This window comes from Eulemur rufifrons, chromosome 6, assembly GCF_041146395.1.
Source record: "Eulemur rufifrons isolate Redbay chromosome 6, OSU_ERuf_1, whole genome shotgun sequence".
In the NCBI taxonomy this organism is placed as follows: domain Eukaryota; kingdom Metazoa; phylum Chordata; class Mammalia; order Primates; family Lemuridae; genus Eulemur; species Eulemur rufifrons.
This window is the reverse complement of record NC_090988.1, coordinates 90,091,099-90,116,900: the sequence shown is the minus strand read 5'-3', so window position 1 is coordinate 90,116,900 and position 25,802 is coordinate 90,091,099. Positions and strand designations below refer to the sequence as shown.

General features: G+C 50.7%; 5 protein-coding genes across 11 annotated transcripts; 2 read left to right on the top strand and 3 right to left on the bottom strand.

The window, feature by feature from the left end:
• The first annotated feature begins 567 nt into the window (after nt 1–567).
• On the top strand, nt 568–4,943 carry C1QTNF4 (C1q and TNF related 4). 2 transcript variants are annotated; one of them, XM_069469889.1, is made up of 2 exons: nt 568–825; nt 3,695–4,943. In XM_069469889.1, the coding sequence occupies exon 2, from the start codon at nt 3,700–3,702 to the stop codon at nt 4,687–4,689; it is 990 nt and encodes a 329-aa protein (XP_069325990.1). In that variant the 5' UTR covers nt 568–825; nt 3,695–3,699; the 3' UTR covers nt 4,690–4,943. The 2 variants fall into 2 exon arrangements, with proteins under 2 accessions (XP_069325990.1, XP_069325989.1); XM_069469888.1 differs by lacking the exon at nt 568–825 and adding an exon at nt 2,740–2,755.
• Nucleotides 4,944–6,029: 1,086 nt separating this feature from the next.
• On the bottom strand, nt 6,030–7,712 carry FAM180B (family with sequence similarity 180 member B). 2 transcript variants are annotated; one of them, XM_069469887.1, is made up of 3 exons: nt 7,565–7,712; nt 6,640–6,710; nt 6,030–6,425 (listed from the first exon to the last, which is right to left on the bottom strand). In XM_069469887.1, exons 1-3 carry the CDS (start codon nt 7,644–7,646, stop codon nt 6,030–6,032), a joined length of 549 nt encoding a protein of 182 aa, XP_069325988.1. In that variant the 5' UTR covers nt 7,647–7,712. The 2 variants fall into 2 exon arrangements, with proteins under 2 accessions (XP_069325988.1, XP_069325987.1); XM_069469886.1 differs by lacking the exon at nt 6,640–6,710 and adding an exon at nt 6,963–6,964 and having other exon boundaries at nt 6,030–6,458; nt 7,565–7,646.
• A 1,168-nt stretch (nt 7,713–8,880) lies between these two features.
• Nucleotides 8,881–13,609, bottom strand: NDUFS3 (NADH:ubiquinone oxidoreductase core subunit S3). The gene is made up of 7 exons (XM_069471390.1): nt 13,491–13,609; nt 13,314–13,379; nt 12,061–12,158; nt 11,699–11,848; nt 10,599–10,724; nt 10,343–10,462; nt 8,881–9,119 (listed from the first exon to the last, which is right to left on the bottom strand). The coding sequence occupies exons 1-7, from the start codon at nt 13,552–13,554 to the stop codon at nt 8,937–8,939; spliced, it is 807 nt and encodes a 268-aa protein (XP_069327491.1). The 5' UTR covers nt 13,555–13,609; the 3' UTR covers nt 8,881–8,936.
• KBTBD4 (kelch repeat and BTB domain containing 4) lies at nt 13,564–17,956 on the top strand. 5 transcript variants are annotated; one of them, XM_069471386.1, is made up of 4 exons: nt 13,564–13,720; nt 14,572–15,189; nt 15,775–15,881; nt 16,353–17,956. In XM_069471386.1, the coding sequence occupies exons 1-4, from the start codon at nt 13,564–13,566 to the stop codon at nt 17,211–17,213; spliced, it is 1,743 nt and encodes a 580-aa protein (XP_069327487.1). In that variant the 3' UTR covers nt 17,214–17,956. The 5 variants fall into 5 exon arrangements, with proteins under 5 accessions (XP_069327487.1, XP_069327488.1, XP_069327486.1 ...); XM_069471387.1 differs by having other exon boundaries at nt 14,554–15,189; XM_069471385.1 differs by having other exon boundaries at nt 13,564–13,741.
• Nucleotides 16,589–24,209, bottom strand: PTPMT1 (protein tyrosine phosphatase mitochondrial 1). The gene is made up of 5 exons (XM_069471391.1): nt 23,881–24,209; nt 23,674–23,754; nt 20,953–21,144; nt 18,723–19,027; nt 16,589–16,629 (listed from the first exon to the last, which is right to left on the bottom strand). Exons 1-4 carry the CDS (start codon nt 24,052–24,054, stop codon nt 18,872–18,874), a joined length of 603 nt encoding a protein of 200 aa, XP_069327492.1. The 5' UTR covers nt 24,055–24,209; the 3' UTR covers nt 16,589–16,629; nt 18,723–18,871.
• Between the last annotated feature and the right edge of the window lie 1,593 nt (nt 24,210–25,802).

Here is a 25,802-nt window from a genome sequence, read left to right as displayed (position 1 = left end):
CAGGCTGACCCTCTGTTGCCTGCACACTCGGTGTTCCTTCTTCCTTCCTAACGGACTATGGGCATTTTCTGATTTCCAGGAAAGGAGGAAAAACTAGATCATTTTAAGCTCTTCCTTCACTGGCAACATTGACCCATTTATACTTCTCTTCCCTCAGACCCCCTCCCCCAAGGCCACTCAGCCTGGACATCTGTCCCAGCCAAAATCTCACCTTCCACTGTCCTTGCAGCCTAAAGGCTAGTCCAGTCTCTGTGTCCTGCTGGTCTTCTCTCCCTAAACCAGGGAGGAAGTTGGTCTGTAAAGTGACCCACCCCTAGTTTTGCCTCTGCCTCGGGCCTCAGTTTCCCCATCTGCTAACTTGGATTAGTGATGCCTGCTCTCTAGACCCAGAGGACGAATATCTCTACAGAGGTAGGTCACCGACGGACAAGGAAGGGTCCAGCGCTCGGCGCAGGCTCCGTGCGGTGCCCCCAGCCCCGCTGCTCGGCTGCTCCTCCTCCGCGCGCCCCTCCCTCTCCCTCCTCCCCCCTCCTCCCCTTTCCGCTTCGCCCCTGCCTCTCCTCCCGCCTCTGCGCTCGCTCCGCTCCCTCCTTAGCTGACCTTCCCTTTCCCTTACGCCCCGTCCCGGGCCCCCAGCGCACTGCCCGCCGCCGCCTCGGAGCCTGGAGGAGCGGCCAGAGCCCCCGCCGCCCCCGCCAGGCCGGGCCCCGCCGCAGCGCGGGCGGTCAGTGCGCAGCCCCGGCGCCCGCGCGGAGCCCGCAGCCCAGAGCCGGCAGCCGGATCGCGGGCTCGAACCGAACCCGACCCGCCCGCCGCCCCCGCCAGGTGAGGACAGATCCGGGGAGGGGCGAGCTAAGGCTCCCCTTTTATTGGAAGCGGGGGCGGGAGAAGGCGCGGGGAAATTGGGTCTTTTTTCCTTGAAAGGAGGACCTGGGAGCCTTTTTATGAAAGAGGCTCAAGGGCTTTCACGCCGAAGGGATGGATGGAGGGAAGGTCTGGGTAGAGAGGGTTTGGGGTACCCCTTTCTTGGTGATTTTTTTCTTTTCATGAGAAAAGATTGATTGGCTTCTGTGAAAGTGGGATTTACCTTCTTGGGAGGATGAAGGGCTTTCAAGGTAGGTGAGGAAGGTGGTTCTGGCTGGGCTGGAGGGAGGGGTTACCTGGAGAGTGGCGGGGAGGGGGCTCTGAGGTCCCCTCAACCTGACATCGCTGCACCTCCCCGTTGGTTCGGGGTTTTGGGTCAGCCCAGTTCTCTGTGTACCAGTTTTTCTCTCTGAAGATGACTATTTTGAGCCCCACCTGGACAGAGCTGGGACAGCCATTACCATCCCTGGAGCTATGACGCCCACCTCCCACTTCTGACCTGCTCAGTGAAGGGGCTTGAGGGAAGGATGGGGACCCAGGGACCTGGGAAATGGGCACTGGAGGATGAAACGGAGGCTGGGTACCAGGCACACAGGAAGACCCCTTGGCACTGGTGGGGCGCACTAGACATCGCAGGCAGGTCGCTGGGGGTAGGTAGGGTGGGCAGGTGCTTCTGGGGCATGACCTGCGAGGAAAGTAGCAGGGTCAGGAAGAGTCGAGCTGTTCTCAATGCTCCCAGAAGACAAAACATTGGAGGGGTTTTTTTGTGTGCTTGGTTTTGTTTGGTTTTGCTTGCTTTCTCCTTTCCCCTGAATCCCAAGGCTTATTCCCCTTGTCTCCTCTCCTATTTTTTGCAAAAGTGGAAACTGAGGCAGAGGACAAGTTAGCTGGAGATACCTGTGTCTGTGAGGGAAGGGTGATGGGGAGGCAGGCACACTGAATTTGGAGTAAAAAAAACTCGGCTCAAGGCTTGCCTCATTGCTCCGTGAGTGACTTTGGGCCAAAATGCTTCCCCTTTGGGGGGCCTCAGTCTTCTCATCTATAAAATGGGAGAGGGCCCACCTATCTCACAGGTTTGCTGAGACCAGATGCATCGAAAAGAGCTTTGCAGAGGAGAATGCACAGGACACTTGTGAGGTGCAGTCTTCACCACCGTAGACTGGCTCCTTCCCTCCTCCTTGCCCTCGCCAAGGGTATTGCTAACCCATAGGGTGTCTTTGTGAGAATTAGAAAAAGTGCCTCTTCTTGAAGGAGACAGTGTTTGGCTGGGCTAGCCATTTGAAGTCTTTATTATGAGAATTATCAGAAGGCACACTTTACCCCAGGTGCCTCTCCAACAGCTGGACAAGTGGAATGTGGGCTAGATTCCAGCTCCCTCCTACCCTCAGGTGAGCACCCTTGTGCAGGACACCTCTGCACAGCTGTCAACCCTTCTCCGCAGGCCCCCAGTGTCTCTGAGACACAAAGCTACACACACTCCCAGGGTATTTTCTAAAGAAGCCCACATCCCAGTCTGCCTCCAGCTCATTTTTTCCTGCTTTGTCTCCACTTCAGAGCCTTTGGGTATCAAGCCCCAAAGCCTATGCCCTACTTGGGAGCAGGATGGAATCCCACCCTCAGAGAGTGACTCCTTTGAGTTAAGCAGTGCCTTCATCAAGCTCTCTGCAGTAGGAGTTACTGAGTCCCTAACCTCACACCTGAAGAACTGCATCAGATTGCTTTTCTCAGGGCCAAGAACAGAAGCCTCTGCACACCTGTGCAGCACTGCCATTTGCAAACTATGTGCACATCTGCTATCTCAGAGCATCCTCACAGCCAGGTCTCCTATCCATTTACACGGAGGAAACCATGCCCAGAGAAGTTAAGGATCTTGCCCAAGGTTTCACAGCGTGTAAGTGGGAGAGCCAGGACTCAAGCCCAGATCTAGCCATCTGCCCTGTCCACTGGACCACTATGGAGGAACAAAGTTGCTGACTTCACAGCCTTGCCAAACTCCTGCTGGAATTGTTGCCCTTCCTCCTTATCTCCAGCAGCCCCTGGCTCTTTCCTTCCCCTCAGTAAGCAGCCCCCAAGCAGAGTGGAAGGAGGCACCTTCTCTTTTACTCTGATTTCATGGGAGAGAGAGCCACCGTAAGGCCCAGCTGTTCTGGCCTCCCGGGTGCAGGAAGGGTTCCTCAGTGCAGAGGCCCAAGGTCTAGTGTGAGAGCAGACCCCTGAGTGGGTCAGAGGCCAGGAAAAGGGTCAGGGGGCAGCTATTTCCTTTCCTGCCCTGTGTGAGGGGCAGGCCAAAGACCATAAAATAACCACAGGAAAATGCAGCCACCTGGAGGCTGAGAGAAACTCAGAGACCCCTGCACACCTGCTGTGTTACCAGGGCCCCTGGGGAGGGACAGGAGTGACCCTAGCAGACAGCCAGAGCATTTCTGCGGGTTTGTGTATACGCATGTGAGCTTTCACTTGAGAAAAGGGTTTCAGTGCGTGTGCACATGTTTGGAAAATCACAGCCTAATCCAATGGCTCCCAATGTGTGGTCCCCAGCCCAGCAGCATCACTGGGAATTTGTTAGAAATGTAAATTCTCAGGTCCTATCCCAGACCTACTGAATAAACTCTGGGGTGGAGCCCAACTTTGTGTTTAATAAGCCCTCCCGGGGACACTGAGGCACGCTAGAGTTTGAGAAGCAGTGACCCAGTTCAAGCATGTAGGAAACCGAGACCTAGTCGTGGGTCAAGGGCAGGGCTGGGAAGAGAACCCAAATCTCCCAGTCCCGAAGGGGTGGGCGCTTGGAGGCGGCCCCTGCCCAACGCTCCTCTCCTTCCCCTCCTCGTAGGCGCCATGCTGCCGCTTCTGCTGGGCCTGCTGGGCCCGGCGGCCTGCTGGGCACTGGGCTCGGGCCCCGGCGCCGGTTCTTCCGAGCTACGCTCGGCCTTCTCGGCGGCGCGCACCACTCCCCTGGAGGGCACGTCGGAGATGGCGGTGACCTTCGACAAGGTGTACGTGAACATCGGGAACGACTTCGACGCGGCCACCGGCCAGTTCCGCTGCCGCGTGCCCGGCGCCTACTTCTTTTCCTTCACGGCTGGCAAGGCCCCGCACAAGAGCCTGTCGGTGATGCTGGTGCGCAACCGCGACGAGGTGCAGGCGCTGGCCTTCGACGAGCAGCGGCGGCCCGGCGCGCGCCGCGCGGCCAGCCAGAGCGCCATGCTGCAGCTCGACTACGGCGACACGGTGTGGCTGCGGCTGCACGGCGCCCCGCAGTACGCGCTCGGCGCGCCCGGCGCCACCTTCAGCGGCTACCTGGTGTACGCCGACGCCGACGCCGACGCGCCTGCGCGCGGGCCGCCCGCGCCCTCCGAGCCGCGCTCGGCCTTCTCGGCGGCGCGCACGCGCAGCCTGGTGGGCTCAGACGCGGGCCCCGGGCCGCGGCACAGGCCGCTCGCCTTCGACACGGAGCTCGTCAACATCGGCGGCGACTTCGACGCGGCGGCCGGGGTGTTCCGCTGCCGCCTGCCGGGCGCCTACTTCTTCTCCTTCACGCTGGGCAAGATGCCGCGCAAGACGCTGTCTGTGAAGCTGATGAAGAACCGCGACGAGGTGCAGGCCATGATTTACGACGACGGCGCGTCGCGGCGCCGCGAGATGCAGAGCCAGAGCGTGATGCTGCCTTTGCGGCGAGGCGACGCCGTGTGGCTGCTCAGCCACGACCACGACGGCTACGGCGCCTACAGCAACCACGGCAAGTACATCACTTTCTCTGGCTTCCTCGTGTACCCCGACCTCACGCCCGCTGCTGGCCCACCGGGCCTCAGGCCCCCGGAGCTCTGAGCCGTGGGGGGCTTGCATGCAGAGCGGGGACCGCCGCCCGGCCCGCGGGTGCCAGCACTACTGCCTGCCTCCCCAGCGCGCTGGACTCTGCCAATAAAGTGGGCCTCCGCGGCGCTGTCAGCCCAGGGTCCTGCCTCTGTCTTGACTGCGACTCCTTTGCTCCGGGGCAGGGAAGGCACTGACTACTGAAGACGCTCGGCCTGAGATGGGGGTCGGAAGTCAGAGGGCAGGATTGGGTCAGGCCCTGGGAGGGCGAGGAGATGAATTTGATTAAACCATATTCGCCTAGTCTGTTGTGGGCTTCCCCTTCATGTCTCTGTCCAGTCCATCCCTCTGTCTGACTCCTCCTCATTGACCTAGGACCTCATTCTTAGGCCCAGGTTAATTCCTTTCTGTAACGGCACCCTGCTACCCCAGGGGCCATGGGATTCAAGGAAATGGCCTATTACTTTCTCCAGCAGAGCGTGGGAGTGGGATGAGAAGTCGATACCTGGTTGCCCTGACCTCTGCCTTCCCAGGATGGGGAGAGTCATTTGCTAAGGGCAGGGGTTAGACAACTTACTCTGACATAGAATGACACAGGCTCCAGGAGGCCAGAACAGAACATTTTATGGGAAGAACTACAGAGAATCAGGGCTACACCTGCCCAGCCCACCTCAGTTTGTTTCTTTCTCCACTGGTCTTCTCCCAGCCTCACTCTTTCCCCTCTAAGTTGTTCATCTGAAGCTTGTTGAGATGGACCAAGACAGTTTTTCCTCCCTCCTCCAAAAGAGGTAATGTTCCACCACCTGCTTCCCTCTACTTTTCCAACAGACAGAACTCACTAAGTCCAATCTGTTCTGCCAGCCCAGATGGGGAACTTGGAGGCTGAGACCCCAGAGACTTGGTTGTGCTTAAAAGGGTATCTAAATTAGGACTGAGTGCTGAGCACTTACAGGGTTCCTGTAAATTGCACAGAACCTGTCACAGACTGCCAGGGTAGGAGTCGGAGGGTCTGACTTGGACTGACTTGGGGTGAGCTTCCCTTTCAGCATCTCTTAAACACATTTCTCAGCCTTGACCCCTGACTACTGATACACACACACACTCTCACACAATTCTGCCTGCAACCCTTGCCCTTAGCTCTGCACCTGCTCCCTGGGACCAGGAGCTTGGTCTCCTAGCATATCAAGGTCCAAGGAATAAGATGGCAGGGTGGGGTGTCCAGGGTGCCGGCCAAGCCCAGAGATCTAAACACAGTGAGAAGAACCAGGTGCCAGATGGACGCCCCTGCCCAGGATGGGTCTAGCTGGGAGAGATGGGGGAAATGGGAGGGAGGAATGGCAGGTAAAAGGGGAGGGTCAGGGTAAGGGGTCAAGGATGGAGGCCCAGGGCCCCAGCAACGGGGGCTGCTCCTGGGGACAGAAACCCTTGCACAGGTCCCAGAGTGTTTCCTGTGCCAGGAGGGCGAAGACCTGGATCCAATGACCCCTCTCCTCAGCCTCATTAGCCGCATGGAGCCGGTAGACGCAGGACAGCCCTGTGAGGAGCAGGTGTTCAAAGTCCCAAGGGCTAAGAGGAGGCCCCTTCCGCAGGTTCTGGAGCTGCTGTAGCCGCTGCTCAGCACCCTCCAAGTCACTAGGCACGTGGTGCTGCAGGAGGAGTCTGAGTCGGCGGCCTGGATGTGTGGACGCTAGTTCCTCATCCTGGATGTGCAGCTGCCCCATGACATCCAGCTCCAGCCCAGCCCAGAGCAACTGCAAGGGGAGCCATGTAAGGGGTGAGCTGGCCTGGGGAGCAGGGAAGGGAGCAAGAGTGGGCTGGGGTGGGGGGGATAAGCAGGCAGTAGGACCCATGCTGGGTTCTCCCTCCCCCCAGCAGGCCCACCCTGAGACATCCCCCTTCCCAACCCTGAGCTTAGGGACCTCTGGACATGCTCCCACCCCCTTGTCCCAGGTTGGGAGGAAAGACCTCAAACATCACTTCTGGGGCCTCTGGCTCCTGCAGGCCACCTCCCACGCCGGCGCCGTCCATGGGCTGCCCTGGGGCAGCAGAGAAGAGTCAGGCCCCTGCCATGCTCCACTCTGAACACCCCAGCCTCCCAGAAGTGCCCCTCAGCTGCCTGGTAGGGGTCCCTAGTGGTTCATCAACCTACAAAAGGGCAGGAGTGCCATCTCAAGCCCCTTTCTCCTCTCCCCCACATGCGCATTGGCATTCACCCTCCCAGGCATAGTTCTTGTCATGCCAAAAGCATCATCCCAGGCCCAATTACCATCTCGGCAAATGCCCAGGACTCCTCTAACTTGCACAATGCCCTTGGTAAAGAGCTCCAGGCCAACGAGTCACAAGACCCTTCCCCTCCCACTTCCCCTCCCTATACTTATCTGGGGACAGCGTCACCTAAAACAGTGCCAGCGACCCTCCCCAAAGGATGAGGACCTCTTTGGGAAGAGCCTACCTATTCTTTCCCTGCTCCTCCTCAGCAGTAGATCCCTGTGCAAGGCAGGAGGGCAGGGCCGGGCTCAGCAGGGTGTTTCTTGTACCTTCCTCCATCATACAGTCTGGGGTATTGCCTAATCCTTGCAGTGATTGTCCCAAGCCCAGGGCAGGTCAAGAGACCTTGCTTTGGGCATCAGCTGGAATAAGCCCAGGGCCCAGCTCTAGTCAGGGCCAGCATTAAGGGCACCTAGGGCTATCTCTGTAGGAGTCACCTGGCTCTTTCTAGTTCTGGAGGTGAGGCTCACACCATTACCCACCACTGCCCACATCAAGCTGGTACCTGTTGTGCTCACAGTTCCTATGCCCAGCTAGGCTCAGAGCAGACTAGCAGAGCAGACTGTACTGTCGGCTGGCAGCCTTCCTTGGCTCCTGTCCACCCACCCTGAAGCCCTGGTACCTGCATAGTGCTGGGTCGCAGTCACCTCACGGAGACAAATGGCTCCCATGAGGCAAGCCAGGAACTGCAGTGTCGCAGCCATGCTCCACCACGTCCTCTGAGTCTCACTCCTCACAGCTCTCTGCTCCCTCAACTGCCTTCCACAACCCTTGGCTCGAACTTTCCACTGCAGGCTGTTCCCAAATTCCGTTACGCATGTCAGTCTTCAATGCTGAACAGGGAGGGGCTGGCTATGGCCTTGGTCTCTTCCCAGGACTCATTCCATCCCTCAGAAATGGGGAATCTTTGGTAGTTGGCAGGAACCTGGCTCCCTGCTTGTCAGGCCCTCAGCCTGTTCCTCCCCAGATGGGCGGGATGCTTAGTTAATAGGAAAAAGGTGCTTGGTAGCAAATAGCTCCAGCTTGGCCCTCCGAATGGGTAAGAAAGAGCCCAGGCAGTAACACTACCTTACCGTCTGTCCTCACCCTCAAAACATTCTGCAACTGAGGCCAGCCCCAAACACCCAGCCCAGCCTCCAGGGAGCCCTTCAGCTGCCAAGAGCATCAGCTGCAAAGCCCTGTCTTCCAACTGCATGGCGGGCTGGGTGGCCAGCCCCTTGGACAGGAAAAGCCAAGTACTCCAATCTCAGGCACGCAGCCACAGGCTGAACCGACCCTAGACTGGCAGAGGTAGGGAGCATCGTTCCCTGGAAGACAGGCAAATCTGTAGCTTCTGAATTTTTTGCCCCAGCCCTAGGACCTCCTCTGTTTGCTAACAACATTCTCAGCTCAGGCCAGAAACTGGGAAAATTTCTTAAGCCCAAGAGTGATGGAAGATCAGGCTACAGGGAGCAGGTCACAGGGCTCAACACTTAAAAATGACTTGAGATTCTTCCTGGCTCTGACTCTTGGCTCATGGAACCCTGTGGTTGTTTGGATGGGATGAGTGGATTGGGGTTTCCTTGGTTCCACCCAGGCCCCTGGATCCATCAGCTGCTACCACTCTGATGTGGCAAGGGGCTTTCTTCAGCAGTTGTTGAGACTCCCTCCAGTTCTCATTAGCAGCTATGCCACACCCATCCTGAGCCTTGTGGATTGTAAGAACTTTCAATTACAGCTCTAGAATCCCTCTCAGAAATACATCCAGGCCTGTAGGTCACCATGTCTACAGCTGCACTATTTAGTCCCATTAAAATAGACTCCCTGGTATCATAGCATCTCTCTAAGGAAGCAGGGAAACACACCCCTGCCTGTATCTCCCCTCTCCTGAATCAAAGCGTCACTTATACCGATTATAAACACACAGGAAGTGGTGAGTCTAAGTGGGAATTTATTTACACAGACACTCAATCATAGATAAGGCGCTTTCTAGGACCAACATGCCTTCCACGGAGCTACTTGGATTCGGGCTTCTTGGCTTCAGGCTTCTGTTCTCCAGCTTCAAGTTTGAGACTCTCAGGGGGCTGGCGATAGGCAGGGAAAGCCTCCCAGGGGCTATTCAGGTCAAACTTGCGGAACTCTTGGGACAACTCTACCGGCTCAGCCACCACCCGCTTCACCTCGTCGTCATAGCGTAACTGCAGGAACAAAAAGCAAGCTTGAGCACTGAGGAAGGCCTTGTTACAGCCAGGAAGAGGCCCACTTTCACAAGGCCAAGACTTCTCCAGCCGCTGTCCCTCTCTGTTTTTGACTCCCATTCCTTCCTCTTCCCAGGCTCTGTCAGTAATCTCTATCCACATCTGCGTTACCTGTCAGGTCACATCCCGACCAGCTAGTGCGTGGGATTCCAAAATGGCCTCTACCTCTCGTGCCCTGCCCTGCCAGGCCAGCACCCGTCAGACTCCCCTGCCCACCACCACCACATCATGAGCTCACCCTTTCCCAGCAGAAGTGACTCTGCTCACCCATCCACACATTCTTGTAATGCTAAGCATTAGGAAGCAGTCAGTGGCTGTAAAGAGTAAATCTAAACCGCAGACACACAACTTCAGGCCCTATGGCCTTGGCATTTTCACTGTCAAGGTCTAACACAGTACATCCAGCTTGGGTCTTCTTGTTATTGGGGGAGCAGATAAATAAAGTAGGATAATCAGGTGCTGGTGTGAAGAGGCAATCCAGGTAAGGGAGATGGCAGGGGCGAGTGAAAGGGAGGAGAGAGGGAAGTAGCCCTTACCAGAAGTAGCTTGAGAGAGAAATGGGCGCGTCTAGGGACCGAAGAAGCAGGGCTAGAGTGCCACAAATCTCAATATTTCTAAAAAGTCACTCTGCTACAAAATTCACATATATGTATGTATAAGATAGACTATCTTTCCGCTAATAACTTGCAGTACCACTGAAATTCTTCATAAAGTCCTTGTAGTTATTAGTCCTGCCTCAGTGGCCATTCTTGAGGGCTGAACATTTATTTAGTGTCCTCCTTGTCGACTGTCTTCCCAAAGATCCAAGGCAGCATGAAATAATCCTCACTTTCAGTTCTCGGGGGCAGACTGTGTCCTCAAGGCTGACTTGATCATTACAATAATGGCTAACATCAGCTGAACACTTATAATACACCAGGCTTTACACATACATCATTTAATGCCTGCCACACATCTGTTAAATGCTATTATTATTATTCCCATTTTACAGATGAGAAAACTGAGTCAGTCAAACTAAGTAAAAGGAAGCTAGGATGCAAATCCAGAGGCCATGCTCTTAAACCACCACAATTCACAGACCGTATTTCCTGCCATGCCCAGGATCCCCCAGGTTCCCTCCAAGTCCCTCCCTGAGGATGCTGCCCTAGTTCCCAGGCTCCTACCTCAACATAGCCAGATAGAGGAAAGTCTTTCCGGAAAGGATGTCCCTCGAAGCCATAATCTGTGAGGATCCTTCTTAGGTCAGGATGGTTAGCAAAAAAGACTCCAAACATATCCCAGATCTAGAAAAGAGAGGTTCTCAAGCAACCAGTCCATCTGGGCCAACAACAGGGGTAAGGGGCTGTACTGCATCCCGTAGTGTCAACCAGATCCACAAATATGACTCAGAGGCAGGGTCCCTTATGTCCAGTAACTCACCTCCCTCTCATACCAGTTGGCTGCCTTGAATACAGACACAGTGGATTCAATGGGCGTCAGCTCATCTGTGTAGGTCTTCACACGGATCCGTGAGTTGAAGCGCAGAGACAGTAGATTGTAGACAATCTAGGGAGAACAAAGGGAGCTGGAAGACCTAGATGGCCACAGGCTGAGGGGTCTGGAGTGGAATCCCTGGTTGGGAGTATCCGAGTACCAGAGGATATAGGGTGGCTCTGACCTCCACCCTATGACCCCACCTTCTGTTCTGAAGCTCAAAATCTCAAGATACTCCTATGCTTACAACTGCTTCCAAAGGCCCAGGCCACAGCTGTAGCTCAGCATGTCAGAATGCCTATCTCTGCTCATGCTATTTCTTTTGTCTGGGGTATCTCCCTAGTCCACCCAGCCCCTGCCCTCACTAGGCTTACTTTCTGATCTGCTCATCTGTTAAAATTCAGCACAAACGTTTTCTCTCTTCAAAGAAGCCTCCCAGACAGGGCCAAGTGCCCCTCCTGCATTCTTAAAACATCCCCCTATTATATGTATTATATGTTACTACAGTAAGCTGTTCATGTGTTTATGTGTTTCTCTTCCTCATTAGAGTGTGGGGGACTCCTGGATGGCAGATACTGGGTGTTATTTCTTTCTCTTTATTTTGTTTTTTTATTTTTTTTAATATTTATCTTCATTATTTCTTTCTCAATCCCAGGGTCTGGCAAATAGTAGACAGTCCGTAAATATTAATAGCTAAATGTCTTGAGAGAACTTATTGTGTGCTAGGAATTTACCCACACTCTCTCATTTGATCCTTACAAACACCCTAGAAGACAGGGATGACTTTATACTTATTTTGCAAATAAGAAAACTAAAGCTCAGAAAGATTAAAGAAAATGTTTGAGGTCACACAGTCTTCTATGGCAGAGCCAGAATTCATACTTGAGGTCTGCTTGATTCTGAAACCTTGGTATAACTGCTGTGTTCTACTTGTTGACCCAAACTGAAATTGAGGTTATGGTTCCCACAGGTAGTTGTCACCCTGAAACTACCCTGTCCCCTTTCATACCTGTAGTCTCCAAACCTTCTCAAATCTCCTGACTGACCTCAAAACGGTTCTGCCGAGTTGGGATGTCCACTGCTGTCAAGTCAGCCAAGGATTTGAATTGTGCATTGGTGTGATCCCTGAGGAAGGTCAGCACTGGGATGACTCCGTCAGGATGGATGCAGATCTCTAACTCATTGAAGCAGGACACCTGCAGACATGGAAGGGAAGGGAGAGGGAACAAAGAGCTACTGAGGGGGCAGCTAACTTCAGCTGGGGTCACCTGGTTTAATGCAGAGAAAGAAGCTCAAGTTTGGGGTAGAGGAGTCCGTGGTTTCTTTAAAATCAGGCTGCCCGCTCCCACATTCCCTGAGAACATGGTTCTTTCTCGACTCAGACCCAAACAACAGTAATAAACATTACCTGAACTTGTTGGACATACTTGGGCAGGATTTCAGCCACATATTCTCCAAAAGCTGAGAGTTGTTTGTGGGCCACATCATTCTGTGGTCTGACAGTGGCTGGAAGGAAAAGGCATATTTGAAAAAGGAATGGAGAAGGCAGTAGCCAGCCCTGCATCCAGTCTCTTGGGCTTGTAAGGGACGTCATCCGCCAGCAGAGCTCCCTGTATAACCTTGAGAAAGGTACAGATGCAGAGTTCCTCTTCCAGAGACTAGGAAGTGATGAAAACTTGGGAAAAATGTCACCTCACTAGACAGTCCACAAAGACTCTTTTTACTGCAGCTGGGGTGTTTGCCTCTTCTCATAGTTATTCCACAGTTCTTCCCACACACTGCCTGCATTTCTGCTGGAGCTCTGTCTTAGCTCTTCTATCACACTGGGAGCTCTTTGAGGATGGGAACCAGAACTGTTGCTTCTCTGTAGGTCCTTAGCACTTAGCTTATACCAGGTTCTCAAGCTAAGAACTTCAGGGCTGAAGAGCCCTCACAAAATGTTTTGGTAAGACTTTTTATTTATTTATTTTTATATCAATGAGAAAACTGAGGCCCAGAAAGTGGGATATGCCAGGTCTTCTAACTCCCAGTCTGCTTATGTTGACTGTAACATAACATCTCCAAAGCTCATTCGTGCAACCCTAAATCACAGAGCACTCACAAGTCACAGGCTGCAGAGTAACGGTTAAGTGTTCTCTGCTTTTGGTAGCTGGCAGGCCTGCTCTGTCAATTCACTAGGAATATGATCCTAAGTAATTTAATGCTCTGTACTGTTTCCTGAACTACAGTATAGAGAGTAAAATGCTATCTCTCTCGTAAGGTTGTTGTGAGGACCAAATAAGATCATTCACTAAAACGTTTATCGAGGTGCGTAGCACGCAGTAAGCACTCAATTAACGTGAGCTACTATTACCACTGGGCTCTGAATCCTAAAAGTTATGTTTTCTGCTCTCAAAGAGCTGGCAGTTTAATCAGAGAAAAAGATCATGGAAACGTATAAGGGACAATCAGGGCCATAACAGAGAGGACTAATGAATGGCACGGGGGGGCTCAATTCGGCCTGCGGAGTGAAGACCACATGAGTCAGATCTACAAGGACAACCACAGATTTGCAAGGAGGACGCAGGAAAGGGCATCCTAGGGCAACAAACATCCAATGAAGAGAAGGAAGAACCCCGCCCGCAGGTAGTCCGGAGAAAAGCGCTTCCCCAACATACTCACGGCGCGTGTCGGCCGCGGCGCTCTCCCTCCTCACTGGCAACAACAGCACCGAGGGTCGCCCAGCTCCTGCACAGGGAGATAAAAGGCACAGACGCTAGCGGTGAGGGCCGAGAAGTTCTCTGCGCTGGGCGCGCCTTTGCTCCTGACCCCAGCCTCAACCAGCTGCCGCCTGCTCACCCCTGGCCAGCGCCGCGGCCCCCGCAAGCCTGCGCCACCAGACCCTGGCCGCCGTCGCCGCCATGTTCCCCGGATGCAGACCAGGCAGCCGAGGGACAACTCACAGGACACGGAGCACCAAGGGCACGGACCGGAAGCGGAAGTGTGCAACGGTACTTCTTCCGGGCGGACGCGGGGCCGGAAGCGGAGGTTCCGGGATCCGGGCACCGGGATGAAAGGAGGGAACGCAGGTGAGAAAGCGAAACCGACAGGTGGGGAGACCGTGAGGTGAAGGTAGCCCTAGCTCGGTGTGGCAGAGGCTGGAGAGAAGGCGAGGACGCTGAAGAACCGGACGGGTGAGAAGAGGGGCAGGGGCGGGCGTTCTGGCTCCTACGTTCCACACCCCTCCCCCGCTTCCTGAGCCAAGCCTTTGACGGAGGCGGGCGGGTCTGAGCGGGAAGAACAGTTTCCCTGGCAACCATTTCCCAGGCGACTCCAGGTGGAGCGAGGACACTACACTGGGAGATGGGCCCCCTCATGCCCCAGGCTAGGAACGGCTGAGTTCTGTCTCCAGTTCTGGGACAGCCTTGGGGAGTCATTAGGGTGAGAGGGGAAGTAGGGGAAACAAGCTCTGAAGAGACCAAATGTGGGACTGACATATCCCAGGCCCAGCTTCATATTGGAGAGTTTGGACTCCCTGCTCGGGGGAAGAGAGGACGTGGGGGTCTTTTTTGTCTGGTTCTGCTGCCCCTGAGATTGACTAGTTTTATGCCCGAGTTATTTGGTCAGTAAGGTTTTTAAAATGATAGGCTTCCTCCACTCCTTTGCTTTCGTATGTTGATCTAAATCCAAGTATTTTACATTATGGAAAGGAATTGGAACTTTTATTGATTTCACTGGGGGAGGGGCGCCACTGCAGGAGATTGAACCCATATTTGGTTGAAGTAGAGTGTCAGGGACATCATTGGCAGGACCAGCACTAAGGCTAATCTGGACCCACTTTGCTCTCACTTTTTCCTTTAACTTCCCTGAGTTGGACAGTTGGATCCATAGGCTATGGCTGTGAATTCCCCAAGTTACCCAGGGTGGTGTTGCTTTGCAGACAGCTGGCAGACAGAGAAGATGGCTACCATGGAATCACCCGAGGAGCCTGGAGCATCCATGGATGAGAACTACTTTGTGAACTACACTTTCAAAGATCGGTCCCATTCAGGCCGCGTGGCTCAAGGCATCATGAAACTGTGTCTGGAGGAGGAGCTCTTTGCTGATGTCACCATTTCAGTGGAAGGCAGGGAATTTCAGCTCCATCGGCTGGTTCTCTCAGCTCAGAGCTGCTTCTTCCGGTCCATGTTCACTTCCAACCTGAAGGAGGCCCACAACCGGGTGATTGTGCTACAGGATGTCAGTGAGTCTGTTTTCCAGCTCCTGGTTGATTATATCTACCATGGGACTGTGAAACTTCGAGCTGATGAGTTGCAGGAAATTTATGAGGTGTCAGACATGTATCAGCTGACATCTCTCTTTGAGGAATGTTCTCGGTTTTTGGCCCGCACGGTGCAAGTGGGAAATTGTCTTCAGGTGATGTGGCTGGCAGATCGGCACAGTGATCCTGAGCTCTACACTGCTGCCAAGCACTGTGCCAAGACCCACCTGGCCCAGCTGCAGAGCACAGAGGAATTTCTCCACTTGCCCCATCATCTGCTCACTGATATCATCTCGGGTAAGTTTCAGAAGAAGGCATATCATATCCAGCTTCTTGTTCAGTGTATGTTCTAGTTCAGGAGAAAGGAAACTTCAAGCTTCCTAGTGTTAGTTTACATTATTATTCCTACGTTACTACTGAGACACCTGAGAGAGATTGAGTTGAGATTCAGTGTAATTGTTGTCAGAGACAGTCCCTTACAGAGGAAGAAGCCAACACTCACCCACAAAAGGTAGTGAGGAGCTATTTGTATTATACTCTAATCTCTCCTGTGCCTAGGTGTTCTCGTGAGTTTAATTGCCTGTTTAAATTGATGATGAGTCAAGATAGCTAACAAACCTGACCCTGCAAGTTAGGTATAACCATAATTTAGGTATGAGCTCTATAGTCTGGTACGTTGTTTCCATGGCAGATGGGAACATATCAAGCCATCCATTTTGATTTTAAAAAGCAAGGCATTGTTAGGTTAATTTCATGTATGTATGTATACACACACAGTGGTAGTCTAATAAAATGGTTCATGTCTGTAAAGCCCCCTACCCTAAATTTCCCTTTTGGATTATCAGATTGTCATTGACCATGCCTTTTCTCTGGCTCTCACAGATGGAGTTCCATGTTCCCAGAACCCAACAGAGGCTATAGAAGCCTGGATCAATTTTAACAAAGAGGAAAGAGAGGCTTTTGCAGAGTCACTCAGGACTAGCTTGAAGGTAAGGCAGATTTCTTAAGAGCTGGGACATCACACTCTCCATACATTCCAGCCATCAGTTGGCCTGGCCTCTTTTTGATGGCTGTTGAGTAACTCATCTCTGGCTTGAAGTTGATATGAGCTGGGGAGAAGGATGTGTTTGTGACCCCCAAAACCACCAATCTGTGAGCTTCAAACTTCACTGAGAGAACTACTTTCATCACGGAGTTAACAGTCCTGAGCACCCTTTGTCTGAAGCACCAGCTTATGATAGTTTTTTAAAAGCTGCAAGGATGGGTGTAACATACTGACTCAATATAAAATGTCTCAAAGAAAGTGATTACAGGAGACTCAGGATGACATACGGTAACTAGAGGGGATTGTATTAGAGCAAGATACAAGTGTGAGGGCCCGGACTTTAAGTATATGTGTCTTAGCTGATCCTTAGCCTAGGACTGATAGCTGTAATTTATAATTTTAATTTTGCCAATAGGAAATTGGGGAGAATGTGCACATTTACCTGATTGGGAAAGAGTCATCTCGTACCCACTCGTTGGCTGTGTCCTTGCACTGTGCAGAAGATGACTCCATCAGTGTAAGTGGCCAAAACAGCTTGTGCCACCAGATCACTGCAGCCTGCAAGCATGGTGGAGACTTGTATGTGGTGGGAGGCTCCATACCGCGACGCATGTGGAAGTGCAACAATGCCACCGTTGACTGGGAGTGGTGTGCACCTTTGCCTCGGGACCGGCTCCAGCACACCCTGGTGTCTGTGCCCGGGAAAGATGCCATATATTCATTGGGTGGCAAGACACTGCAGGATACCCTCTCCAATGCAGTCATCTATTATCGGGTAGGTGATAACGTGTGGACAGAGACAACCCAGCTAGAGGTGGCTGTGTCAGGGGCTGCTGGTGCCAACCTCAATGGGATCATCTACTTACTAGGGGGGGAGGAGAATGATCTGGACTTCTTTACCAAACCTTCCCGACTCATCCAGTGCTTTGATACGGAGACAGACAAATGCCATGTGAAGCCCTATGTGCTGCCCTTTGCAGGCCGCATGCACGCAGCTGTGCATAAGGATTTGGTGTTCATCGTGGCTGAAGGGGACTCCCTGGTGTGCTACAATCCCCTGCTAGACAGCTTTACCCGGCTTTGCCTTCCTGAGGCCTGGAGCTCTGCCCCATCCCTCTGGAAGATTGCCAGCTGTAACGGAAGCATCTATGTCTTCCGGGACCGATATAAAAAGGGGGATGCCAACACCTACAAGCTTGACCCTGCCACTTCAGCTATAACTGTCACGAGAGGCATTAAGGTGTTGCTTACCAATTTGCAGTTTGTGTTGGCCTAAGGCTGCGGGGGGAATGCAGCTGACTCCTTTGCCCTCTCCCTTTCCAGCACCTCCCTACCCAATCTTGAAGTCCCTTGGGCCCCAATTCAGAGTAATGTGTCATTCTTTGGGCACAGATTAAAAAGGCAGCGATTGTCCTTCCCCAAACCCATAGAAGTGTTTTGTTTGAGGCTTTTTAGACTGCCGCTGCTTAGCTGGCCACTTGAACTGAGAGTCGGCCAGCCTGTTCTCTGCCAGTCCTTGGTAATCCTGTGCCACACTACAGATTGCTCAGAGTAAGGCTCTTCTCGGACCTCAGGCACAGCCTCCCCTCTTTACCTGATCAATGTTGAACAGAAGCACCCCTGATCCCAGGGCAGAAGAAAAGAAGCCCAGTCATACTTTTTTTTCTATAGCCTGTGAAGTGGCTAGTTGATAATTTTTCCACAGAGAATTAGGTGTTAGAGTTTTCCTTGTGACAGTGAATTAAGATGAAGGTGTGCTTCACCAGCAAGAATCAACTCTAGAATTCAGGACATTCCTTCTATTGCTTTCTTGTCTGTCAGGAAATATAATTTTGGTTTTATTTTTGGCTTATTTCAAGAGGTAAGCCAGAAAGTAGAAAGGATTATTTCTGATTAATAGCAGAAACTATTCAGTGCTAGGCTATAAAAAAAAAAAGGTGAAAAAAAATAGAAACTTTTTTCAAACTCAAAAATACAAGGTCTCTTCTCTTAAAGGCTCTAAGTTAAGTCAAGAGCGAGGAACTGTTCATACAAATAAAAGTTTTTGAAGGGATGTGTGTGTCTGTGTTGAATTCTGAAGGAGTGACTCCCTAAGGGGAACTGATCATGTGCCCACACATTTCTGAGTCAGCAGCAGTCCTAACTGCAACCCATGCTTCCATTTCTATGTATAGGATCACAGTTTTAAAAGTGTGAAGGGAGCCCCACAGGGCCAGTGAAATTGGAATTTTTTTTTTTTTAAGAGACAGGGTCTGTCACCCACGCTGGAGTACAGTGGCCTGATCATAGCTCACTGCAGCCTCAAACTCCTGAGCTCAAGTGATCCTCCTGCATAGCTGGGACTACAGGCACAGGCCACCATGCCTGGCTAAGTTTTTAAATTTTTAAAAATGGAGACAGGGTCTTGCTTTGTTGCTCAGGCTGGCCTTAAGCAATCCTCCCACCTTGGCCTCCCAAAGTGCTGGGATTATAGGTGTGAGCCATCACACCCAGCTGAAATTGGGATTTCTGACAGTGGCAAAGAGCCAGACCTGAGTATTCCTTCTCTCTTTTTTCTAGTGTTACATGTCTTTGAGTTACGGTGCTGTATATCATCAGGTACAATATTAGGTACACAATACATTTTTGTTAAAATTAATAATTCCTTGGCTCTATTTGAGAAAATAAGATATCCCCATCCCTATCCTCTACCCTGTAAATACCAGTCACGCTAAATCTCTTCCTCTCTAGCTATACAACAGTGTTATTTCAGAAAAATGAAACAAGGCAGAGGAAGCAAAATTACCTATTAGAACGTTTCTGATGTGTCAAGCTTGGACCTAAGGCCCTTAGGTCCCGTTAAACTTTTTATTCTGTATCAAGCAGGGATGTCTTCCTTCTTCTTTCCTGACCAAGAGACTCACGTCACATTGAGTTCTTTCTAGTCCACGTAATTCATGTCTTTAATGTGTCACTTGTCTCATCCTTGGCTGCCTCTACAGTAATCTTGTGGAACTCTTTTAAAACATCCAACTGACCAGGTCTGATGTGGATGTGTGACCGGATCTCGGTGATAGCTCTTACAGCCTCTTCTGGACTCCAGTTGTGCACCTGAAGTACAGGGTTGGGAAATCAGCAAAGAAAGGAGCAGGTGTTAAGGTGCCCTTGACCTGTGGGCAGGTGCTAAAGGACTCTGAGAATTTCATTTCTTTAAAAACTCTATTTTGGGAGGCATTAAAAACTGTGTTATAAATGGGAGAGCAGGCCGGGCGCGGTGGCTCACACCTGTAATCCTAGCACTCTGGGAGGCCGAGGCGGGTGGATCGCTCAAGGTCAGGAGTTCGAGACCAGCCTGAGCAAGAGCGAGACCCCGTCTCTACTAAAAATAGAAAGAAATTATCTGGCCAACTAAAATATATATAGGAAAAAAATTAGCCGGGCATGGTGGCGCATGCCTGTAGTCCCAGCTACTCAGGAGACTGAGGCAGTAGGATCGCTTAAGCCCAGGAGTTTGAAGTTGCTGTGAGCTAGGCTGATGCCATGGCACTCACTCTAGCCAGGGCAACAAAGCGACACTCTGTCTCAAAAAAAAAAAAAAAAAAATTTAAATGGGAGAGCACTTTAACCACCACAGTTAAAGTGGGACTCCACAATACTATGCATCAGGCCAGGAGGACAAGTCAGTCTTTCTGCCCAATTTTTGCTCTGCCAAACCCTGGGGGAAAAGGTTGCACATGTGAAGCTGACATCCTAAGTTCAAGACTGCTTAGGCCCTAGGCCTACTCAGCGTCCTGAGGTGGGCTTTTGTTTAGAAGAATTTCTAGGAAAGAGTATATGGTAGATGTTTTTATGTAACTCATCACCATGGCTGGAAAAACAAGAGTACTTTTTAATTTAACTAGGAAGGTTATCTGTGTCCTAAGGATATTCATTGGTTTAGAATTCAACAGAACTGGCTGGGTGGGGTGGCTCACACTTGTAATCCTACCACTCTGGAAGGCCAAGGCAGTAGGATTGCTTGAAGTCAGGAGTCCAAGACCAGCCTGCGCAAAAGCAAGACCCTGAACACCCTGTCTCTACAAAAAATAGAAAAATTAGCTGGGCGTGGTGGCACGTGCCTGTAGTCCCAGCTACTCTGGAGGCTGAGGCAAGAAGATCACTTGTGCCCAGGAGTTGGAGCTTGCACTCTACCCAAGGAAACAGACCAAAGCTCGCTCGCTGGCTCCCAAAAAAAAAAAAAAAAAAACCTCAACAGAACCAAGAAAATACAGGTTTCTAGCTGGCTGGTTCAACTCTTGGCACAAAAATGCCCTCCTGAGACCTCATTTCCAGCAAAGAGTCCTTATGACCAAAGCTTTAGTATTGTTCAGACACTCACCAGTCCACAGTAAGGCCAGGCTTAACTATTCACATGACTCAGAAAATTCAGGGGTCAGGCAGGTTACTAAAATGAGTCAAGCTAGGAGAGTGGAAGACAACAGGGAATGATGAAGGACTACAGAGTATTTGCTTCTAAAAATTTTTTAAAGCATCCCACCTGCCAATCAAAACAAATTGATAGGCAAAATTCAGTTTACGTCTTCTGTTTCTAGAAACTAATTTCCAGAACTTATACTCTGAAATACTTGAAGAAACCTGAATACTGTAGAGCTGAAAGTGATCAGCATTATTATCTACAGTGCTAGATTTCCTGACATGCTATTTATAACAAGTGCTTCTAGCCTTTTGCTGGGGTCCGACACCCTTTGCAACTCCATTTTTTTGAGTGCCTGCTGTAGGCCAGTGCTTGATGTACTTTCTCAATTAAGCTTCCTAATGCATTTGAGGAAACGGCATCAGAGAGGAGAAGCCACTTTTGCCTGTCTCAGAGATGAGCCTATCCACAAAGCTCATGTGCTTTCCTTAATACCACACCACCTCCTAGCAGCCTGAAATTGGGTACATGGCTCCTTCCAATAAGGCCCACCAGTAGGCCATGCTATTGAAATTTTGGAAATCTGCTATAAATGGGGTCAATCCAGAAAGGCCTTTCCTACCTGAATCAGATATGCTGCCACCATAGTGGCACTCCTGGAGCGCCCAGCCTTACAATGCACGTAGACACACTGGCCCAGAGACTGGTACTGGAGAGCAAACTGGACTCCTTTCTGGAGGTTGGCCAAGGTGGGGATCCCAATCATGTCTACTGTGCTGAGCCGCAGCTGCTCGACTCCTACTCTCTTCCACTCCTGGAAACAGGTCCACCAGCATAAAAAAAAGAATGGAAAAAACCTGATGGGGGTGGGATGACTAGAGGCTCCCAAGAGGGAGCAAAACAACAAGGAAGTTTCACAATTTACTACAATGTGAATATATTGTTTTCTGTTTTCTAAAAAAGAAACTTCTTACAGAAATGCCTTTAAAATGGCTGGCCTACGTGGTTGGTCTTTGAAACAACAGCTGTGCTGCTGCTGAGTTAGAATTATGTCTATGATTTAAAATGTTTTTAAGGTATACTTTGGGTACTAGAATCTTTAGCTGCAAAATATTAGCTGAATAATTTTCAGCTGCAAAAGTTGCATAACTATGTTTTTACATAACCTTGGCACCTGTGCAGTGATCCATTTGCAGGGTTGGGGTATTATAGTTTGCCAGGGCTTTCTATTTCTCTGTCCAGAAGTCTCTCTCAGGTTTTGTTTGCTTGTTTGTTTCTTTGAGACAGGATCTCTCTCTGTCACCCAGGCTAGAGTACAGTGTGTCACCATAGCTCACTGCAACCTCTAATTCCTGGGCTCAAGGGATCCTTCTGCCTCAGCCTCCCAAGCAGCTGGGACTACAGGTGTGTGCCACCACACCTGGCTAATTTTTCTGTTTTTTTTTTTTTTTTTTGAGACAGGGGTCTCGTCCTTGCTCAGGCTGGTCTTGAACTCTTGACCTCAAGTGATCCTCCTGCCTCAGCCTCCCAAAGTGCTAAGATTACAGACTGTGAGCCATGGAGCCTGGCTGAGAAGTCTCCTCTTTTTTTACCACTTTTTTTTAAGGGAGTGCATGGTAGAAAATAGGGTTATCCTGTAATCCTGGCACTATGGGAGACTGATGCGGGAGGATCCATTAAGGCCAGGAGTTTGACACCAGCCTGGGCAACACAGTGAGACCCTGTCTACAAAAATAATATTTTTTAAATTTGAAAAGAAAATAGGGTTATTTTTAATGCATCTACCTTTATTAGTGCAATGTTATCTCTTAAAAAGGAAAAGTAATAGGAGAAAGAAGGCCTCTGGCAAACTGGAAAACTTTATTTTTGCTTTAAGACTTCAGATACACTCCAGCTACTCTTGTTATTGACCTCTTAATAAGTACTAGAGATTTTATGATTCTGAATGAAGGTCAATAGTTAATACTGCTCATGAAATTAACAAAAAGGAAAGAGTTTTACAGCATGTAGTTTATGCATAAACTGCACCAGAAAAACCTAAATACTCAGATTCCTGGGCCCCACCCTAAAGTGGGGATTGTATGTAGGAATCTGCTATTTTAGCAAGATTGCCAGATACTTCTTAGGCATATTAAAATGTGAGAACCACTGCCTTGAGATTTCTTTAGGCTAATAGGATGATATGGCTGCATCTTACAAATGTCAGTGCCTCACGCCTACAGACCAAGCATTTTCTATAGTTGCCCAGTAGTTTTGGACTCCCATTGCTCCACAGGACTGACCACACTAGCGAACATTTCCTATTTTGGCTAATAACACCTTTGCCTTGTGGCAAAGTATTTTGGGAAATCCAAGCAACTGTTAACTGTTCTTTAAAACTGTATGCCATGGCTAATAAATATATTTTAAATGTGACTCACAAATATTTTTAAGGCTTAAAAAAAAAAATCTTAGGATTAAAGTGGGGCAGGGCGTGGTGGTATACACCTGTAATCCCAGCTAATGGGGGGAGGGGCTGAGGTGGGAGGATCCTTTGAGCCCAGGAGTTTTAGGTGCAACATAGTGAGACCCCCATCTCTTGTCAAAAATCTATCGGTTAAAATAATAACATACTCATCAGGCTATATCGGTACAATAAATGAGAAAGATAATTGCTTAGTACTAATAGATGTCAAACACTATAAAGATAGGGCAATATCTTCTATTAATAATAACCATTGTGTAAGGTTCCACAAGCATTCACATTTAATGAAAATTGTTTTAAGCCTGAACTTTGTTATGCAAGTACTTTGGAGTTCCACCATGATCTCTAACATATGAATAAAAATCCCCCCAAATCAGAGCCAAATGAACCCTTTACAATTTTTCAGTGGATACTTTTATGATAACGTTGGGGGGCTGGGTAGAGGGAGAGGGGATGCTTATTATAATTGGCAGGGCCTTCATCTTGAATGCCTTACCCATAGTGTTCAGTGTTGAATGAATGAATGAATAAAATCAGTAAGGTCCAGCAAAGTTGCCTTTTTATTTTAGTTACTGAATTTAACCATACATTTGTGCAGAAAGGAGTAATGAGACTGTCAATTTTGTACTTTTAAATATCTTTCACAATTAGTTTCTATCCTACGTCCAGCTGCAGCCATTTAAGCTTAGAAGCCTAGGCCCTCCTGAGGAGGCAAAGAAGCCTGGGACACCTGTCTCTGGGGAATGGTCACCTGCAGGTCCCCTTCTCCCCCAACTTCTCTAGCTGTCCCAGGCCCAGGGTGAGGCCGAGGCTGGAGGACGCCCCTGCCCTAGCTCCTGCCTGCGGGTCCCACCCTCCACCGCGGCCCGGGCACCTCACCTGTGAGGAGTTGCATAGGAACCTCGTCTCATACTCCTCGTTCATGGTGATCACCCCGCGCACGTTCTCGTCCTGTACCAGCTGCCGAGGCAAAGGGGGGACTCAGCAAGGACGGCGGAGACCCCAGCACGCCGGCGGGGCGGGCGTGGAGGCCCCGGCCTGGCTCGCCGGCTCCGGCTCTGGGCGCGGCCTCCCGACCTGGCTCACCTGGCGCGTCATGTTCCGCAACGGCAGCGCGCCCAGCAGCACTGTGGAGTCGATGCGGTGGTACCAGGCGCGGTGCGCCCGGCCCGGCATCTTCCCGCGGAGTAACGTGTAGAGCAGCGTCGGGTAGAAGAGCACCCGGACCAGGCCGGCCTGCAGCCACTCGGCGGCCGCCATCCCGTCCCCCTACCCCAGGCCTGGCGCAGCGGCGACGCGTCCGCCCCCGGGCTCGCGGTCGGCAGCCGCGAGAAGAGCTGGCAGGGCGACGAGGGCAAGGGCTGCGAGCTGCCCGAGGCCTCCCGCGAAGGCGACGTGGTCTGCGCGGGCGCAGAGACTCCCGGCCCGGCCACCGAGGCTCCGGAGGCGGGGCCGCCGACCTCAGGGGAGGGCCCTGGGACTCCTGGGCGGGAAACTGGGACCCAGGCCGAGGGAGAGTGCGTCCTGGGCCGGAAGCCTGTGAACCTGCCGCGTGTGAAACTGTGAGCCCTGCCTGTGGCTAGTGACACCCCTCCCCCGAGGGAAGGGGGGCATGACACTCGCAAGTGGAACTATGACTCCGCCGAGGGAGCAGGGGACAGTCTCCCCAACTCCCAGCCAGAAGGAGGGGGGGCAGTGACCCTAGGTGAGGATGTGACACCCCCCCACCCCACCCCCGACAAAGGGGAGACAAGACTAGGATGAGACTCTGTGGCAGTGAAGGGGAGAATGGAAGTGGCTTTGAGCTTTCCGGCAGAGGAGCTGCCTGGTGTCAGAGGACCTATCTGGGCTAACAGGGCACCTGGGTTGATGTCGCCCTCCCACGCCCCTTCCCAGTCTCAATGCATAGCTCAGTCCTCCTGACCAAACAGCAGTATATACATAATATGAAAAATAGGAAGATATATATTATATTAATATATCATTAAGAAAAATGTTATGAAAAGCTCAAATATAAAACCTACAACCTACAAAGAGGTAAGGAATGGTTATTTACATTTCACTAGTTGGCTGAAACGGGCATCCGGTGCTTTTAGAGAAGGTTTATTTTCTCGTTTTAAAAGTAATACGGGCCGGGCGCGGTGGCTCACGCCTGTAATCCTAGCACTCTGGGAGGCCGAGGCGGGTGGATTGCTCAAGGTCAGGAGTTCGAGACCAGCCTGAGCGAGACCCCGTCTCTACTAAAAATAGAAAGACATTATATGGACAACTAAAAATCTATATAGAAAAAATTAGCCGGGCATAGTGGCACATGCCTGTAGTCCCAGCTACTCGGGAGGCTGAGGCAGTAGGATCGCTTAAGCCGAGGAGTCTGAGGTTGCTGTGAGCTAAGCTGACGCCACGGCACTCACTCTAGCCTGGGCAACAAAGTGAGACTCTGTCTCAACAAAAAAAAAAAAATAATAATAAAAAAAAAATAAATAAAAATAAAAAAATAAAAGTAATACGAACTCATAACAACTGGAAAATACAGAAAAGTAGGACCAATTTATTTATTTTTCTTATTTCTTTTAAAAAATTTTTATTTTTATTTATTTTTTTCTGCCATCTTTTAAAAAATTTTTAAAGCATGCTCCCCAGAAAAGTTAGAATTTACCTATCACTCATAATACTACCACCTCAAATACATTTATTTTTTTCCTCCATTTTCTTTTCCATGTATACCATTAAAAAACAACTTTATAGGCCAGGGAGTGATGGGGCACACCTGTAGTCCCAGCTACTTGGGAGGCTGAGATGGGAGGATCCTTGAGCCCAGGAGTTCCAGGCTGGGTGAGCTATGATTGTGCCACTGCACTCCAGCCTGAGACCCTGTCTCAAAAAAAAAAAAAAAAAACCAAAACAAACAAAAAACTTTATAAGAACAGCTTTATTGAGATATAATTCACATGCCCTACAATTCACCCATTTAAAGTGTGCCATTCAATGATTTTTAGTACATTCATTGA